Source organism: Haliaeetus albicilla, chromosome 14 (genome assembly GCF_947461875.1).
Source record: "Haliaeetus albicilla chromosome 14, bHalAlb1.1, whole genome shotgun sequence".
In the NCBI taxonomy this organism is placed as follows: domain Eukaryota; kingdom Metazoa; phylum Chordata; class Aves; order Accipitriformes; family Accipitridae; genus Haliaeetus; species Haliaeetus albicilla.
The window spans coordinates 14,467,814-14,488,157 of record NC_091496.1 but is presented as its reverse complement, the minus strand read 5'-3'; the positions used below and the strand labels follow the sequence as shown (position 1 = coordinate 14,488,157).

The 20,344-nt window shown below is 35.1% G+C and overlaps 1 protein-coding gene across 6 annotated transcripts in view; it reads left to right on the top strand.

Moving 5' to 3' along the window:
* ORC5 (origin recognition complex subunit 5) overlaps window positions 1–20,344 on the top strand; it is a 73,158-nt gene that overhangs the window by 1,264 nt on the left and 51,550 nt on the right. For 2 of the 6 annotated variants that reach the window (XM_069801793.1, XM_069801792.1), the window contains exons 2-10: window positions 902–1,083; window positions 2,656–2,748; window positions 6,183–6,380; window positions 10,004–10,078; window positions 12,689–12,800; window positions 13,150–13,280; window positions 15,932–15,980; window positions 16,550–16,640; window positions 18,873–18,925. In XM_069801793.1, coding sequence (XP_069657894.1) covers window positions 973–1,083; window positions 2,656–2,748; window positions 6,183–6,380; window positions 10,004–10,078; window positions 12,689–12,800; window positions 13,150–13,280; window positions 15,932–15,980; window positions 16,550–16,640; window positions 18,873–18,925 — 913 coding nt within the window. In that variant the 5' untranslated portion in view covers window positions 902–972. Of the gene's footprint in view, window positions 1–322; window positions 1,084–1,285; window positions 1,425–2,655; window positions 2,749–6,182; window positions 6,381–10,003; window positions 10,079–12,688; window positions 12,801–13,149; window positions 13,281–15,931; window positions 15,981–16,549; window positions 16,641–18,872; window positions 18,926–20,344 lie in introns of those variants that run through there. The other 4 variants (XM_069801795.1, XM_069801794.1, XR_011327745.1 and 1 more) reach the window with 4 other exon arrangements.

Genomic DNA, 20,344 nt, shown 5'->3' with positions numbered 1-20,344 from the left:
CTATTTGCTGATGAGATATCTTTTATTGCACTACCTGAATTTCCAAACTTTCTTTTGGGGTGTCAAGTTACGTTACATTTCACAAAGTCAGAATCCAGCTCTTGAGGTTACTTAAGTTCTCTCTCTGCATGTTGTCCTTATCACTACAGACAAATGTACCATCCTTCCAGCAGTTTTAGAAGCTGCAGACAAAGTGGTATCATTGATTGAGGTGTTTTTCCATATGCTGTCACTAAAATCCAGCCTTTCCAGTGTTTGGACAATCAAGACCCTCAGTCTTCTTTGGTCCTTGTCTAAAAGGTAGACTGTAACTAATATTACAGCTTTATCGAACTGGTTTGGGCTCCTACTATTTTTGAGGAGTCTTTACCATCAGCTAGGTTTTCTTCACGTGCCTCTGCTCCTTTTAAGGTGGGGTAAGTGTTCCTGTTGACATCTGAAGAGCTATTATTTTGTCATCTTCATCTTTCCCTATGCCCTACCTTTTCTTTGTTACTTGTAAATCCAGGCTTATTGGTTGTCCAGGTAGGTGATCATCTGTGACTAATCTACTTTCCTCATTGTATTCCCTTGCTACTTTTAAATGTATATAAAACCAGAACTAAGTATATATTTCTCCAGTTAACTAAACTATGACAATTCTTTGTTATGTTGATTTGCTCACACCCTGTATGTCTTGCCCTTTTTATTTGATTTTTTTTTTGATTCTGTCTGGTGTGAAAATGTCTGTACAATGCCTTACATAGTAAAGTTTGATTCTGATGAAGTCTCTTAGGTCTATCATAATTATACCATTATGCTGAGCTAGAAAGTCTGTTTAGCTTTTTTTTGTCAACTCCTGTTCATTTTCCTCCTTTATGTATTTGACAACAAATGATAATTAAAACATTTTATTTTCCAGATCACTTTATTTCTTGTCTGCGCCTCAAAAGGGATGTGCATGTTTAGGTGACTAACTACAGGAACATCAAAATGCCTAACCTTGAACATCCAGCTTACCCAGCAGCTACGCTGCTTCATTTGGAAAGTTTGGTGCCTTGTCGAGAATCCCAAGTGTCCATGTTGCTGTCAATATTTGGAGAGGTAGTGCTTTTTATATTTTATGTTTGAATAGAACAAAGACGTTCTGCTGTGTCAGAGGGGAGAGTAGAAATTTAAGGGCATTTTTGTGATGTCATTATGAACATATTTGGTTGTGTCTTTGTTGTTTGGTGGTGGTTTTTTTTTGTTGTTGTTGTTCGGGTTTTTTTGTTACCTGTCTTTAACATTAGCATTTGGCTGATAGATTCTAGCAAGTTTGAAGGTTGAAAGGTTGTTTTGCAGCTGGAAGGACCCAAACAAGTTTAGAGCTATTTGTGCCTTGCTGTCTCTGAAGCCTGATTTCTCCATGACTCTCTTCTATCTTTGCCAGTTAGTATCAGGAAGTAAGTCTGTCATCTTCCCTGGTCTAAAGTTCTGGGGTATTTTTTTTTTTTTCAGTGGCAGTGTAGAAATTCTGTTTGGTTTTAACCTGTTAATCTGATACCTGCATGCCTGAATTCCAAGTACGTGAAATTGGTCAGATTCTTAGTTCTGTTGCTGGCCATGAGATTTGGAAATCACTGGCTTGTTAATTGATTCTGTTACTGCTTGGCAAAGCTGTGGTAAAAAGTAATGGAGGTTTTTATCTGCAAACTTAAAAGCAGTTGATATATCCATTTACATTCAATTAACAAAATGGAAATTAGTATCTGTTTCTGGTTCTGCCTTTAATTATAGATAATAATAATTACATCAAATTACAGCATTTAAGTTTTATGTATTTATTACAAGCATAGTGGCAACAAGTCATCTTAAAAAAAATTGATACTTAAAATCTTGTTAAATATGCAGGTTGGAGTATCTGCATATCTTGCACAACAGTGCCTTCGTCTTGGATTAATTGAATATAATTGTTTTTCATAAAAAGTGTTTGTCAAATTTATTTTTGTATTCATTTTTTAAGTCAGTATACAAGATTCTTAGAAATGAGAAAAACAAAAATAAATACCTGTTCAGAATGAAATAAAAAGAACAAGTTAATTATTCTCACTACATCTTAAAAAAAGTAATCCATGAAATATACAGTGTCAGTACCATTAAATAAGTAGAGGTATTCTATCAAATACTGCTTTGTGAGAGAAGAGCGAGCTCCTTTACCATCTCCTCCACCAAACCATGTAATTCTTTTCTGTTTGGTGCTAATGGAAGGAAAAACAGTTTGTAGTGTTTGTAGAAGTTAGGACAATGTAAAGCTTGCAATTTGTGCTTGCCAAGATTTTGTTTCAGTTAGTTAACTAATTTGAATTAAGAGCCCACAGTTTTTCTCTCTTGGTGTGTGGTTTTTTGCTTGTTTTGGCTTGGTTTTTTTTTTGTTTTTCCCATGAAAAATGTATCCTCATGTTATAGCAGTTTCACTGGTAGCTCTATGTGATACTTCATTCTTGGGACTTATCCTCCCAGCATTTCAACTTGATGACATTGATTCCATAATAATTGGTGTATTTTATATTTAATGCCTCAATTTAAAAGATAACTTTTCTTTTGGAGGGAAACTTCATTGGTAAGTCATTTATCTGTTGAATGAAAAAGAAGAATTGAAACAGCAACAACTTTTTTTTCCTTCCCTCCACCCAGCGTCAGCAGTTTACTTTTCCATCCATCTTTATCTATGGACATACATCTAGTGGAAAGACCTATGTGATGCAAACTCTTTTAAACACTTTAGAGGTAAGAATGTTCACAATAGATATTGAATTTAGAATTTATCTGTAACAGATGGTCCTCAAACTAGCTTCTGCTTTGTCAAAATGGTGTGTTTCCTCAGCCACTTCTGCCTTTTAGACTCTTCTTCTGCAGTTACAGTGTGATGAACGCACCACTCTTCTCGCTAGTGCACTTAGGATAAAATGAAGTCATACATAGTGAGATATAATATAAACCATAATAACTTTTCCAAGAAAGTTTAAAAGAAAAAAGGGAACCAAATTTTGTTCAGCTCTCTAAAAGGGACTTAACCTGAAATAGCTCCAGTGACAAGTAAGTGCTCTTATGATGACTCCAGTTCATTTACACTATACCTTTTCTGAATCTTCTTGTTATTCTCCTTTAAATTAATTTTACATGTATATAAAGAATGAAAAGAGTTTGCAGGCATAGAATTTTGTTTTATTTGTTTTGTATTAACAAACTCATTTTAATTATATTCAGTTGGATGTGTGTGATCTATTTAAATGTCAGCCTAAGAGCTTAAACTTAGCAAAATTGTTAAAAGCATTCAAAGCAAACATAAAAGCTACATGTATGTTGGCAAAAAAAAAAAAAAGTGCGTCTGAAATGGTGAATATCACTGGCTGAATACCAGGCAACTGCCATTCTTTCTGATGCCAATAGTTGTTTTTGCAGTCTTGAGATGAATTCATTGCAGCAAATTTGGTTAGTTCCAATCAGCCCTCTTGAAGAAGCAGGAAATCTGTCTTTCGCTTTGAAAAAGAAACAACACAGGAGTTCTAAAATGTTGGAGCAATGTTGCATAGGAACAATTGATTTAATTCCTGAACACTAAATGATTATTCTTTTGCTTAATGAATCAGCTCTAAATGGGAAAAAGTGTATTGATAGCCCTTTTTAGTATTATATTTTCAGAACCTGTTTCAAAATACAGATTTTGTGCGCTTTAATTTATTCTACATCCTCCAAACACAGCTTGATATGCATCATAAGTTAAAAACCCCAAGAAACAGGATGCCATTCACAGTTTCTAATGTAATAAAATTAATTCTTCAGGTGTGTTTGTGTTTACTAAGCTTGGCATTGCCAGGTCTTTTACTCGTGGGATGGATCTTATTCTCCCATGCCAGTAGTGTTGCTATTTCCTCCTGTATGAGCATCACTTTCACAAATGTTAGGACTGTATGTTATTTTTCAGCTTTGCCTTCTAACATAAACTTCCTTTGGATTCCTGCTCTTAGAAAACAGTGTAGGAGTAAGTAAGAAGTCGGTCAAGGAGGACTGATAAGACGGATGTTGTTGGAATGAGTGAAGTGGAAACTACTGAGAATTCATTGTACAGTTTTGAATTTGGAGCCTTACATTCCTAGGAAGCTGGGACTACAAACTCGCCTTCCCCTCAACTGTTAAGGAAAAAAACCCACTTTAATGCTGTCCACTGGGAGATGACTTATATCCTTGAATACTGGAGTTGCTATATGTTACTAAACTGGAGTAGGAACTTTGTCAGGAATGGACTTACTTCAATTGCAATGACTGCAGGCAGAGAAACCTACTTTTTAAGCATCATGTGAGAATCTGAACTACATAGAAGTAGTGGGTCATTGTGGCTGAATGCATGTTTCTTACAAAAAAAGTTATCTTGAGGAATGATGTAGAGAGGTATGGCCTTAAGTTCATTTCAGTCCCTCTCTGGTCAGTGCTGGCAGAAGACTTTTAAGTACTAGGTCCTTGCCACTTTTGTGACCCTTCTTTTTCTGTTAGAAAATGTGTATATTCATGCTAGTTTTATTCCTTGTTCTAATTTTTCCCCAAACAAGTTTTAAAGTCCTCCTAAGTTGAAGGGTGTCATCACAGAAATTTCCATCTAAACTTGTTGGTGCCTGTTTTTTTTGTCAGTCATGTACTTCACACCAGTGACAGGTGCCTGCTTTATGCCTAAACCATAAATTTCCACTTGTGTGTTCTCATAGCCCTGATACTTTAGGTTTGTCCAGAGTGCACTTATCACATATGGAATGGTTTTTATGCAGAAATAAAGTGATCTTGTCCTGTTCATTAAAAATTCTGCAGAGGGAGAAAGGTGGAAGACAGTGGTCATGATCCTCTTTCATGCAGTAGCCTTTTGTGCAATGCTCCTAACAGTGTGCCACCCACTTGTGACATATACAAAGATGTGGCCAGACCCTGGAAAGGAATAAGATTTAAGCAGCAACTCTTTCTACAGAACTTCCTGTTGCCAAGTATAAGTGTCTCCTTCATAATGTGGTGTTGTGAATCATATCTGAGGCACCCAGCTTTCCTTCTGCTATGGAGGTGCAGCACTTTGAATAGGTGCTTTTGGAGATGTTGTCCCTTTCTTTTAGTAGTGTTCAAAATCATAAGAAAGCTTTTTATTACACAGTTTGAGTGGATTGCTAGCATATACCCACACTTTCCCACATCTGCTGAATCATATGCCATATATTGTATTTTAAGTAGAAAGACTGGAATGGAGTACTCTGTATTTTTTTTTTTTTGTTATATACGCGCACACACACACATATTCCTGTATCTGAAGTTTAATTTTGCAAGTAATGCATATGTATCCCAATGACTAATGTTTTCCAGAGGTTTTAATGTTCAGTGTAGAAAAGAGCATATGCCTTACCAGAGAGTATGGAGCTATGCAAATAATCTACTTCTTAAAAACAGACTTGCTAGAAAATTACCTTTTTTGCCTTATGTAGGTTTGAATACTGGTACTATTTTGTAGTCCATAGTCTTCTATTTATAGACAAATGACCATAACTTTTCAATATTACTAAATTGGTATTTAAAAGTGCATTTTATAGTTTGTAATAAAATGTATCTCATACTCTGCTTTTTTCACACGGTCTTTGCTCTGAAAAGATCTGGTTTTCTAAAAATGTTCTGCACAAGCAGGCTGGTTACACGTGCCTGATATAGAAGCTTACACTTTATCATTTGTATGCATTGAATGCCAAAAACATTCAGAGTATTTTGGGGAGTGTGCTTCTAGATTACTTTCTTTGTAATGTAAGTTTGAGAAGTTCATGTTATCCAGACACTGTAATTTGTAATGGACTACTTTATGATACTGTAATGTGTTACAATTGTCTAGCTTTTCTTTGATTTAAATGCTATTTAGTTTTCATTTTGTGTATTGTTCACACATTTTAAACATAGAAGGTACACTGTATGTTTTGTATGAGGCTTCATCAGATCTCTCTTCACTTTGTGGTATATAATATTTTGACTAGGTACATAAGTAATCATTCTTTTTTGGCAAGGTTTTTTTGGTTTATGCTCTATATTCTGTTGGCAGGGTGTGGTTTCGTTCATTGTCTCATCTGGAAGGGAAAACTGATTTTGGAGTATTTAAACTGAAAAAGCCAAATAGAGTTGTATCTTTTTTTTTTTATTCTCTTCAGCTTCCTCATGTGTTCGTGAACTGTGTGGAATACTTTACGTCACGACTTCTTTTAGAAGAAATTCTCATCCAATTGCAAAGCTGTTGTTCTGAGGCAGAACAGACTTCTCATGTGCCTTGTGATACTTTCAATGACTTTGTTCGTCTGTTTAAACAAGCTGTTGTGAGTCGAGAGCTTCAAGATCAAACACTATACATTGTAAGTCATTTAGTTTTAGTATTGCAGTTTCAGTTTGGTTGAGAGGGTGTGGGTGATTGTTATCAATAATTTGTATGTAAAACGTGTGCATTATAGATCAGTTTTCACAAAATTTCCCTGTGGACCTAATTCAGAATCTGTTGATACTGTTTAGATTATTTCTGTTGGTTTACTGGCTTTAGATGAGGTTCTGTATTTTTCATGGTTTTAGAAACTTTTTATACACAAAAACTGTATAGCATAGCTAATAATGAACATAAATTATACTGCATAGTTAAATTAGGTATGTAATAATATTACAAAAACCTTTAAATATAGAGAGCCTGTATTTGTTCTATAATTAGTAAGTCATGCTTATCTGTTTCCTTGTGAAGATAGCTTCACAAATGAGAAAGCAAAGGTGGGAAGCAGGGCAGAAGTGATTTATGGAGCATGCAAATGACAAGAATTGGTTGGCTAGAATAGTTTCAAGTTAGAAGTTGTATTAAGGAACTAAAATGCATTATTTCCTCTGTAAAAGTGCTGTTGTGATCTTGCATCTTTAACTATACTTGTGGCCCTTGGAGACCAGAACTGTAGTTTTAAAATTCAGGTGGAAAAAAAAAGAGTGCAATGAAAAATCTGATGATATGCTCAAGTGGAATAAACAGGCAGACCGCAGGAAAAATAATCAGAATTTAGTTCACAGGAATGATTGAATCAATGTAGTACTAGAATGCTAGGTTTTGCTGTGTTTTTTGTTTTGTTTTTTTTTTTTCCTGTGATAATCTTAACTACATAAAGCAGTCAAAATTTGCAGACATTTGTAACAGCATTTATTGTGCTAAGATGAACATAGAAACAAATTTCAGGCATACAAGAGGTCTGAAGAAAGGATATAGACTCCTCAAAACTACTTTTTTTTTTTTTCCTAGCTCTCTCTTGGTTGAACAAAATCTATTATCTTAAAAATATGAACGCCATAGTATTAGTGATGTGTAACTCCATATATGCATTGTGGACCTGCAAAGGACATGGGCTGAAATTTCAGCCTAGCAGTAGGAATTAAGGGTTTTTAAAAGAGGTCAAATTGATTATTTAAGAAAACACGAAAGTGGTTCAAGATTGAAAGCTTAATGACCCTGGGTAATCACTCTGCGTGTTTCTCACAGCAATCAACAGGCATACTGCATTGGTTTTTTTGCAGTCAGACAAGAAATTCATAATTACACTGAACATTCTTCATTCTGTTTCACAGGTTATAGTTAAATAAATTTTATTTCTGTTTAAAAATACTTAACCACCGAGTTAAATAACTTCATACTATGTTTAGTGGAAACAGTACTAACTCATAGTTTCCTACAGCTCATGAGGTTAATAAATTTGACGTACTTAAAAATTGAATGAAGAAGAAATGTATCAGTACTTACAATAGATAAGAAGTTATATGTTGATAATGCATTTTAATCTACCATCACAAAGGTGGTATTGGCATCCTTCAACAATTCCATAAGAACAAAATTTAGCACTAAAATAACCTTTAGGGAATTTCAGAAAATACTTTTTATAATAAAATTTTACTTTCAGATTAATATTTGAATTAAAAAACTGTTCTTCATCAGTAAAGAATGCTTCATGTGTTGTATGAAAATTAGTATCACTCAGAAAATTAGAAAGTTCTTGAACAACGGTTATAGAAAGCAAACCATTAAATACTTAAAAAGGTTCAATTATATCACGTAAATAGTTGCTGAATCAGAAGAATTAACTATTAAATCAGTATTTCAGTTCTGTTCTGCATGGGAACAGACAGGAATGGGGGAAATCAATTCATGTATATTAACCTGTGTCATGTGAATTTATTGTAGAGTGGTTTAATTTGAGACTGATGGAAGACCAGCATGCTGGTAACATAAACTGTCAGTGCTAATTTATTCTATTTCATTTCGGTAGTAAATAATGTAATATTTCAGCCCAATTAAGTCAGAGCAAATTAAGATAAATGTTTACTTTCAAGCAAAGAATTCTAAATGTTTCTCTTAAGCCAAGCATGGGTGCTGAATGCTTGTGATTACTTGTGAAAAATGAATTTTTTCATTCTAACTACCTGAACTATTGGAACTGATATAACTTGTAGTCATTCATACATTTACAATATTTAGCACCTTACAGAAGTAACAAGCTCCTGTTTTTAATGTAAGTCAGCAGACAGTTCTAAAATGTACAGTTTTTTAAAAAGGCTGAAGGGTGACAAATCTATATTAAAACTAAAGAATAAGGTGTGGATTTATAGGCCTGTGGGTAGGCTGTTTCTGTGAACCACTTGACTCAACTAAAAATTAAGATCTACTTAGGTCAAGACCTTAAAGCTTTGTGTTCGGTAGATGCATGTCACTGGGTTCAATAATCAGAATTTTATTAGTAAAAATATGTAGCCTCTATTGGTCAGTAATGTAAAGCAGTCTTCATCCCTGAAGTAGTTTATTATATGAACCAAATGCAGATGTCAATATAAAATCATATGTTGTATAGTAGTTTTAAATAAATTCCCCAAGAAGTGTGAGCTATTATTGCAGAGATACTGTTCTTTCAGGGGTTTTTTTCTGCACGGTGTTATTTTGAAATACTGTTTTCATAAAATGTTTCTTGTTTGTCCACATAAAATTCTTTTGCTTACTGCAGGCAACAGAAAAGATATGTCTTAAATGTTTTGGTGTGGGGATGGAATGTAAAGGGATAGAAAATACAATTTTCCAGGGACCTATAGTTTCTCTTTCACGAGCAGTAATTCAAAGGAAGTAATGAACTTCAGAATTTAGATTTATATTGCGAGTAGTAAATAAAACACAAAATAAATATGTTTCTATTACCTTTTTTCATTCCTGTTAAGATCGTAAGTGTACTGGGAATATGAATTCTTTTGCCAAAGGATAGCCATGAGTGTTTTCATGCTCCTATTTTTTTTTCTCTAGGCTCCAAAATATGTTGTTTAGATGAAGTGTTTCCGGTTTAAGCTGTATATATGCTACATATTTGTTAGTGCCATGTCAAGTTTACATACAATACAGTAAATCCTGTAAATTTCTAGGGTACGAACTATGGCAGGAAAAATTTCTCTCAAAGTTCGGTTCTGTGAATTCTGGATGGTAGCTGACTTCTTGAAAATATCAGCTCTTATTTCTGAAAAATAATTTCATAGTGGGAAAAGATATCTCTCTTACAGTAAGCATGATGATATAGTGCTGCAGTATTACACATAATTTTATAATGTAAGAATTCTGGACAAAAATTGAGGTTTCCATGCTTGTTAATGCTGTCATGGCTTTGTCGGTGTTGCTTTTGACTGGTATACTTAATGTTTTAATTCTTACTGCCATAAGGCATGAGAATGTTGCTTGAATGTTGCTTGTCTGGGGATTGTATCTTCTTTTAGATGGCATAGCTGCTCGGGCTTCCTGGAAGCACACCTCAAGCAATAATCTCTCCAATGTTGCTTGTTTAAGGGGTCTTGATACTTAAATGGTTTCTGCTGTCTTAAGAGCCATTGGTGAAATGAGTTTCCAGCAGCTAAGAATTAATTTTAAGTCCACATGAGAATGGAAGGTGATGTTGTCTATATAATAAGGTCATTGTTTTATTAAAAGGTACTGGATAGAGCAGAGCAGCTGAGGGAAATGGAAGCAAACATCCTGCCAGCATTTCTTAGGCTTCAAGAGTTGGTAAGTGTCTGGAAAAAAATTAACGTATGTTTTCTGCATAGCGAAAGTGACTGAGTGTGGTATCTGTCTGTCCATCTAGGCTCACAGATCAACATAAGTGATTCTTTAGATGAGAAAAGTTGCAGAATTAATCTCTACCTCCCTCCTCCAATCAACTGGCAGTGGTCAGAACTAGAAACCAAACCAGAATTTAAACATCAGCAGGTTTTTCTTACACCCTTTTTTTTTTTAAAAAAAAATTCTGTTTAGAAGTATCTTGTTTTACAGTATCTAATCTGTTGTAGATTCTTTTGAGGGTGGTATCAGATACATAGCTGTCTTTTCTAGAACATTTTTGTTTTTACGAAGAATGTAAAATTTTTCTACTCTTTGTTTAAAGTTTTGTAATAATTGCAGAAAAAAAGGCAGACTATAATCTATAAGGGGAAGCTTCAGCATAGCTCCTATTGGTTTGGTACAAATAAACAAATAAAACCCCTTTTAGAATTTGTCAGATGTTTGTGTGGGAATCCAAAGTCTGCTTCTGAGTCAGCTGCTGATTCAGAGAGCTCAACCAGATTGAGTGAATTCAGCATCGGAAGCGTGAATTTGCAACTCAGGAAACATTTGTCTTCCTCAAGTTTCTCCCATGTGAAACTTCACAACATTGCATGGTGGCTGTCTTGAGGATGGTACCACCAGCTATTTAATTGTGGCTGGAGCTGCACAGCTCAGCAGCTGTGAGTGTGCTTTGTAATGGCAGAGAGTTTTTACACTTCTGCTGGAATTGTGCCACAGTATGTTTCTGACTGGAGTAAACCACTGTATCTTTCCCTCTCTCACTTCTGAAGTATCAAAGCTTATGCCTTGGCATAAGGAAAAATGGTGCATTCTCTGAAAAGAAACTGAAGACAAAACCAGAAGATGGTGGTACTTTGAAACGTCTGAACATCTAAATAGCTGAAATTATACTTGTTCTCTCAAGACTTTTGTGTGGTACTCTTAATCTTCTGGTGATGTTGATTTCTGTATTTACTGAATGAAGATTGATTCACAGCTGTGTTCTTAATCCTGGCAGCTGGTGCATTTTCTGCCTTTTTGTTTGTTCTGCCCATGTTCTGGATTTTCCTGCCCCTGAAGCAGAAACAACCTGTCTGACAGAGAAAGGAGGAAAACTTAGGGCTATGATTGCTGTTCAGGGACCAAAAAAATAGGCTAAGACTTATATATGCTAGAGAAACACCCTCAAATTCCAAAGTAGCCTCAAAATAAGTTTGTCAGCTTTCCTGAATGCTGAGATTCCAGTTGCTTAAATTCTGGATTGTGGACTGAGGCTTTGTAAAATTGTTGTGCAGCTGATGTTGCAGAGGAGTGTTTTAGGAGCAAATCTACTGCATTACTTCCTTTCCTGGAGTGAAAGGAGACAAGAAACTTCATCAGTGGTGAAAGATTTCATGGGAGTGGGGTATCATTGGCAAAGAATGGGTCATAGGATGCTTGATTTCTGTGAGGATTATGGTGGGAAGTACTTAAGTTTTTCATATTGAAAGGTCTGTCAGGAACTGAACTGAAAATACCTTAGTACTTTTCTCAGGTAAAATACTAGGAAATCTGGGAGAGGATGACAATTGAAAGAAATCTACGGAAAGATGCTCTCTCATTAAAAGAAAGAAAAACTTCCATAAAAATAGAGAAAGAAGAAACAGTAAAGAATATGGGTGGGTGCCACTGCCAAGAAGTGGGAAGAGTAAGTAGAAGAAGATTCTCCCTGAATTTCAGGGAAGGGGAATAGCATTTAAAATTTTCTTTCAGGTCATTCACTGCTCATATTAAGCATTGTCAATTCAATCAGGTTACTTCCTTTTATTTTCTTGAGGTGCCTCCATAGTTTTGAAATGTCTTTCTGGAAGAACCACATTTAAAAGCATCTTTTGTTGTGCAGAATTTTTAGTACGGTTCCAGAAACCTTTCAAAAAGGAAGTAAGGAATTTTTTTTTAATATGAAGTGTTTTGTTATCTATTGACCAAAACATCAAACTCAAGGCAAGTATATTGTCAATATAACTTGGTTAAAAAGAGTATGTTACTATGTACGGCCATTGTTGGTAACTAGTAAAACAGTTGGTAGAGTACACAGTTAATACTATGTTTTTGTTTTGGGGTGTTTTTTGTCTGTTTTTAAAGACCAGCTTACCTTTGAAATAAAGTACTAGATAGCTTGGTTTCAGAAAGCATTGAGCTTTCTTTCACTTTTTAACTCTTCCTGTTTATTCTCGAAGTTTGGGTTTAATTACCAAAGTAAAATGCTGTCTTAATTTTGGGAGTAAGAGATAGAATCTACTTGGTATTGTACCAGAGCTCTATCGCTGCACAAAGCTTACATGTCAGTGAAATGGCAAGGGATGCAGAGAAATTGTATGTAATTATGAAAATCTGCAAATGTATGAGCTTCTTGATTAGGCCAGCTGAAGCTTTATTACTATGCTAGTAATTTGTATTAAACTGGAAATTTGATGATTTTTGTGGAAGAGAAAAGTCACAATAATAATTTTTCTCATTGATACTGTAACATGCAGTGGTTTTTTTTTCTCTTTGCCTGTCTGTCACTTTTTTTTTTTCTTCTCTGTGTAGACTGACAGAAATGTGACAGTTGTCCTGCTCAGTGAAATAGTATGGGAACTGTTCCGTCCAAATATTGGATGCTTTGAGCCATTCACCTTGTATTTTCCTGATTACAGCATAGGTAAACTAATTCTTTAATCTGCTTTTCAGGGATACTTTGTCAAACAACATCCCAATGCTTTTTCCATGTTTGTCAGTATGCCTTTTGCAGAATATGGAATAGCTACTCGAATGTAAAAGTGTATATTCACACAACTTCTAAGAGACTTTTATTTTTCCACTTGCCAAAACATCTCAAAGTAACATTTTGGTTCCATTATATTTGCTGATTCTTTTTATCAGTGTAGTTTTTGGTGGATTTGGGGGTTTTTTTTTTAGTGATGATTATAGTTTGTTTTTCCACTTAACTTGTAAAATGTGGTCAGTTTAAGTTAGCTTTAAATAAGCAAAACTTATTTTTGTTTAAACAGGACACCTGCAGAAGATCTTGTCTCAGAATCATCCCCCAGAATATTCTGCGGATTTCTATGCTGCATATATCAATATTCTGCTTGGTGTCTTCTACATGGTCTGTAGGGACCTGAAGGAACTTCAGCATCTGGTGAGATGAGCTCCTTTAGAGTTGTTTTTTTGTTTTTGGGTGTTTGCCAAATGAGCTCTGAAAGTCTGGATTTATTGTTGAATATGGACAAAGGGAAAATCATAGAATCATAGAACAGTTTGGGTTGGAGAGGACCTTTAAAGGTCATCTAGTCCAACTCCCCTGCAATAAGCAGGGACATCTTCAACTAGATGAGGTTGCTCAGAGCCCTGTCTAGCCTGACCTGAATGATTCCAGGGATGGGACATCTACCACCTCTCTGGGCAACCTATTTCAGTGTTTCACCACCAGCATCGTAAAAAATTTCTTCCTTATATGTAGTCTATATCTACCCTCTTAAGAATGTGTTAGCTCAAAATGCAGTTTCCCTAAAAATCCATAACAAAGGTTGCAATTGTTTTGGTGGCTGTAAAGGGTTTCCATTGCTATGTAATTTGCCAGTCAGAGGCAACAAAAGCTGCACTAATGAGATGCCCATCTGCATGTGGTTCACCCAGCCCAGAACTTCTGTTGGGGTTTTTGAGCTCAAGCTGTTCCTCGATATCAGAGAGTGACTGAGAAGACTAGGCTACCTGTTTTACCTGTTGATATAAGGAGGTAAATGTGATGAAACCTTTTATGCCTACTGATAAATATAGTAGAAGCAATTGCTGCAACTGCAGCAGTTTTTGAGGGACCAACTTCATTACAGACTTGGTTCATGATTTTTTGTTTGTTTGCAATTCAATCAGAGGAAGTAATAGTTATGATTTTACTCTTCCAAGCAATGATAGGCCGCGCTGTGCTTCTTTTCTCTTCAAGTTCTTTTTACATGTGGTTATGTGATTTTGCTCTTATTGCACCTTCTTGCTCACATGGACTCCTGTAATCCCTAAATAGCCTTCTGTTGTATTCGCTTCCTGGACAATGCAGCAGAATGTCAGTTGCTTTCAACATCTGAAGGAATAACTTCGATTACATGGTTTCAGCATGTCCAACCTCAAGTTCCGTTGTTTCCCATGTTTATTAAATGTAACTTGCCACCCAACATTCTTCATACTTCAACTTTATGGGAAATTTAACTTAAAATTGAAACATTTTCCTATATTATTTAGGAGTGTAAAATTTTCACTTGATTTGCTTCCTACAGAGGATTTTAAGGTAACCAAGCTGCTAAAAGCCAGATCTGTTGCACAATTTTACAGAAACATAGCATATTAATTTGACTCAAAGGCCTAGAGAAGCAAGGACTGACATAAATGTTTTCATTGTCTGTCTTTTGGAATTAAGAATAAAATAGATAAGTCAAAATTCCTGCAATGTAGCCATGCCTGAGGGAACAAAAATACATTGAAGATATTTGGAAAAAGGAATTTTAACCATATATCAGTTGAAGAATGTAACAGCAAACAAACTAACAGAAGAAAAAAAAATTACTTGACAGTGACCTTTGCATAAGAAAGGCTGAATAGCAATAACAATTATTAGCTCCTCAGATTATTATTTAAATAACTATACTGTGTACAAGGAAATTTGATGAGTTTGAAGTGATCAGTGGTTACAGCCGGTGAACAAATCAGTGCTGGTGAGATGATCTGAATGTCCTGCCTGCAGTTCCGTCAGGAAAACAGCTAAACTTCAGCTGAACTTAATCTGTTAACTATACAGGTTTTATGTTTAAATGAGATTGCTGAAATCTGGTGGAGACACAAAACTAGGGTCACGGTTCTTCTAGCCATGTACTGAGTGGCTCCGCTTATCAGAATAAATTCATTAGCTTTAGATGCACTGTTTGTGTGTGTGGGAAATACCAATATTATGAAAAGATTTACGTAATTGGACCCTAGATTCTTTTTGTGCTTGACAAGTCTCTTCTGTAGAAGGTAATGACAGACATATACAGCTGTTTGTAGGCTTCTGAACAACTCCATAGTGTCTAACACAGACTTTAAATGTGTATGTTATTATGCACGATTATTAATAATACATTCTGGAATTATGTTATATATGGAAGTTATTGCATTGAGTTCTGTATACTAGCACAGAGATTTAATAAGGTGCAGTAGAACAAAAGGAGAATGAAATGTGAGGATTGTTATTTTACAAAATTGTGTAACATTGATTTAAGCATTTTAGAAAAAAATCTAGATTACAACCTTGTCAAAAGTCTCTCAATCTTACCTTAGGCAAAAGGAGTTCTTTTGAATATGAAATGTGTTAGCAGGGCTTTTTTTTTTTTTTTTGTAATAATTTCTGCTTTTGTGTGTGTAAGTATGTGTGGCCTGCTTTTGAACATGCTGAACTGCTCCTGGAATGGAAAGTTTTATCTGAAAATGAAAAGAGTAAAAAAAGTTCATGAAAACATTTTTATTGCATTTATAATGTTTAGTTACTATGTTATTTAAAAAAATATGCAACCCCTGAGTACAGTAAACAGGTTTTACAGACATCAAAACCAAGTAATGTGTGATAGATTACTTCTGTTTGTATTTTAATCTACAGAAATGTTGTGATGTTTTACAGTATAATGTTTGGAAGCAAGCAGCATAATTATTGACTGAAAAATAATTAATTGGTTTTGCAAAGTAATGAATTATGCTGCTTGTTACATTCTGTAGCTAGGTCAAATATATAGTACCTTTTTAATATGTTGTACTTTTTCCTTTCTGTAGGCAGTGCTCAATTTTTCTAAATACTGTGAACCAGTGGTCAGAGGAGAAGGTAAGTTTCTGTCTTTAATTTGAGCAGGTGTATGAGAGTGCAGGTGCCCCACCTCCCCTGTGGATTTTGTGGAGGACTTTGCTTTGATCCTCACTGTGTTTTGACAATTTCTCTGGTCACAAAAGCGTTGCTTATTCCAGTTGCACCCAATAGGCAGCATTTGCAGCAGAAGCAGTAGATTACATCTGTTAGTGGTGTTTTATGGAAATGAAGTGGAAATACCATGAAAACTTGCTTCCCCCTGTAAATCTTTCTCCTAACTCAACCACCAGGACTTTTGCAAAGTAGTGAGATAAGTAATTTCTCTGTCAAGGCGAAGAGGAGAAAATGAGAGCAGTGGTTCTGCCAAACTGTCCTAGAGTATCTCAGAATAACCACAGAGAAACAGCCTTGGTGTGGTAGCATGTGCTTGCAAATGGATGATGATGGTGCATTGTCCTAATATAGCATTTCAGAGGCAAGGTGTTAGATTTACTGTGTCATGCCTGTGACTGTTCAGGTGTCAGAGATAAGAGTTTTAGTGTTGTGTGAGTTAAATATTTAACAGAGTTGATTCTGGCTTGGTGCAGCAAATGAACGTGACACCCGCAAACTCTGGAAGAATATTGAACCTCATTTGAAGAAGGCAATGCAGACTGTTTATCTTCGGGAAATATCCAGGTAACTTGGAGGGCGAGGCCTTGTTTGTTTTGTTGATGTTGCTGTTTTTAACAAGCTTCCTCTCTAAATATTTACTCTCTCAATTACGTTTCATGGCTAGTGTTTCTTTTTTGCTAGATAGAATCTTTTTTCTTTAACGTGTGTTTCTTTCTTGCCATATAATGTTAGAAATAGGGAAGAAATTTTTAAACAAAACTGTATTTGTAGCATATAAAATATTTAAGTAAAGCAGTGACAGCAGGTTGTGTTCTCTCTTTCACTGATGGTCATGCAGATAGATCCATTTTTTGTCATGTATGAAACTGCCAAGCATGGAAATCCGTCACCAGAATATACACAGGCACAGTTTAAAACGCACTTGTGACGTTGACTTGACAGATCCTCACTGCTCTGAGGATGCATGCACGCATCAAAATTCTTATGAGACGTTACAGATCTTGAACATCTGTGTTCCTTAGCTTTGTTTAATAGAGCTAGGTTTGTACCCTTACTGTGCTTTCTGACCGCTTTTTTTCTTGTCCAAGGGCAAAATTTTCCTTACATGGAATTACCATTTTTGACAGCATTAACAGCTGGTGTCCTGCTAATGGGCTGAGTTTCTCTTGGTGTGGTTTTAGATTCCTTGTTTATTTCTCAAGTTGCCAGACTGCTAGAAAAAAGGTTGTGATGTTACTTTTAAATGGTAATAATTGGCTCAGTTTTAATGTCTTCCCCACTTTTAAGATGAGTGATTCTGATGTTATGCTACGTAAAGAGAGATAATGCAGTAGTGTTTGATTTCTTTGTCTTGATACAAACATAATGATTTCTTTCCTTTGAATGTCATTGAGGCCATAGAGTATTCTGGTAACTGAACCTGGGTGTGTAGTGGAAGTCGATGCTAAATGTTATGGAAAAGTGATTGTTCCTTCAAAAAGAGAATTGATTTTACTCCATATGAGCCAGACTTCACTGTACAATGAGGCATTATTCTATTTGCCTTAAATATGTATTTATACTTAATATTGATCTTCAGTGCACAGTCTACTCGGGTTCTTCCTGGCTTTTTATATCGTGTAATTGCCTACTCTAGGGTGTAATATGAATTTATGATATAAAATAGTTTATGAATTGTTTCCAAATAACTGAATTTCCCTCTTTACCGTTTTTTTGATTATAAATTTGAGCTTTACTGGGTTTTTTTATTATAAATTTCAGCTTTCTGCATAACAGTTCTAGGATTTACCTCTGTGTATCTGTAAATGCTTGAGGAATTAAAAGGACCATATCAGTTTTTCTGGCCACAGAACTGTAATTACTCTGGGCCTTTCTTCAAGTTGTAAGTTACAGCAATAGAGCTTTGATATCAGCTGTTGTGCTACCTGAACTGAGATGAAAATGAAACTTTTCTACCTGTAAGATAGACATTGGATAAAAACTTTGCTCATTGATAATTTGGTTGATCATTCATTATAATTTGAGTATTACATCGGCTCTCATTAAACTGTTTTCATAAGTTTTATGACTTATGGCTGTTCATAAAGATCTTTAAAAAACAAAACAAAAAAGGCACTGGTCCTTTAACAGACCTTTTTTTTTTTTCTGTCCCCTTGTGGTATACAAAATGATCTAAAATCATGACATTTCTGACAATGTCATTCCTTAAGGGAAGTTTTAAAGTGAAATTTTTTGCTGTTGTTTAGGAAAACACCAAACTACTTGTAGACATTCCTCACTGACAAAATGTTCCATCTTGATGTCTTCAGAGTTTTTCGGTGCAGAATGAATATTGCTTTGGTTTTTTATGTAGGCTTCAAAATTACATTATAAAGTAATTATAATATTGTTCTCACTAGTATAAACATTCATTAAGCAGATAAAAAAGACCCCAAAACTATCAGAGTTTTTACTTTTTATCCAATTATGCATTGTTCTTGCAACTTAGAACGCTATTGATATTTGCTTACTGGTGGTAGTTGGATGGAAAGAAATCACTATTTTACAATTAGCTTGTACTCACTTTTATACCTTAATATAGCATTACTTTCTGCAGCTTTTTCAAATATGCATAGTCTGCACATTATTGAAACTTATGTGCAAGGTAGTAAGACTTGGTATTTTTAATTATTCTCTTACTAACTGTATCCTAGCCAGTGTCATGAAATTAAAATATACATATACCAAGCAGGTAGTTTTCTCTAAAAGGCTAACAAATACTTCATCTTTATATATTTGCATTATCTTGTCTTTTAGCTCACAGTGGGAGCGCTTACAGTGTGGCAACGGAGAACCTGGGCAGTTGAAAGGTATCAGATACAATAACTCTGTAGGGGCTTGTAATGTGAAATATGTACTTTTCAGTTTGACTTGGTCATTGTTATCTGAGAACGTGTGAATGAAATTATATAGATGAGGCTACCTGTTAGCATTCAGTTACAGTTCAGGGTAATCATGTTTTTTGAGAAGGTGTTCTACAAAGGACTGTTACTATTTTTTCCCCTAGCATATATCCTGGGAGTAATCTTTCCTAAGGTCCTTTGTGGGTAAAAGCAGATTTCTTTAAGTCAGTGTTTCTCATGTAAGAATGGATGAGGAATGGGCTGACCCCTGATGGTCAAGCCCATGTGTGCCAACTGGCAGAATTATCTGAGTGGGGAGAAGGGAAAATTATACCTGGTGTATTACGCTGGATTAGCACATTCCTAAACAAAACAGCTGTCCTGTGTCCTGATTTCTTGGCAAAGAGAAATGTCAGAATTGCAAGAATTCTTTCTGTTCTTTCCTTGGAGGAGTACAGCTTTGTTGATTTTTATACTTTAGACAGGCTTGAAAGTTGAATCTTAATATATGTCGGCCTTCATTTACAATTTAGGAAAGAATACTAAAATATTTTCCTGGCAATGTCAGTTGGTCATGGTCTTTTGACCAGTTCGTAGTTTGGGAACACTTTTGCCGTATTATTTATTGTGACAAGTAATTTCTTCTTTAGATAGTAGGTAAAATAACCACTTATTTTAAAATTGTCTTAAGATAATTGCAGTCATCAGACTGTTTGCTATACTTGCTTTATGATCAGTAATTTTTTGACATTGTCAACCAAAGGAGTTTGATTCGTAGTGTTCTTATTAAACTCCCTCCTTCTGTGCCCAGATGATCATGAAATACTCTTGCACCTGACAACCCCAAAAAGGGAGACTTTAATTAAAATGCATTTTATAGGATTTTTAGGTATATGTAGTAGGAAAAATTGTCTTGTTGGTAAACAGCATTTGATAATAACATGCTTAAAAAACTATTACAATAAATTTTACTGTGGATGTAAATAAGCAAATCATTCAGTGCATGATGCAATATTGGCAGACCAGAAGAATGGAGTAGAAACAGATATTTCTGTATTAAACTAAATTGTCTATATGTGAGAATTTATTTGGTGTTGCGTTTTGTAGTTAACATGCAATACAAAACAATCTCTTGACTGTAAATGAAACTAAAACTGCTGTCCTTTTGTGCCTACATGAGAGGAAATTACCACTAGCTAACATTTAGGATGCTTCTCATCACACTGAGGGCTCTTAATCTTAATTTTTAAACATGTTTAATTCCTTGATCTTTATTTGCTGATATTTGTGGATTAAAGCATAAGGGTATGGGTACTTCACAGAACCAGAAACTGTCGAAGTGAAAACCTGTAAGCAAAGAAGGCACAAGAGAGACCCTTTAGTCAT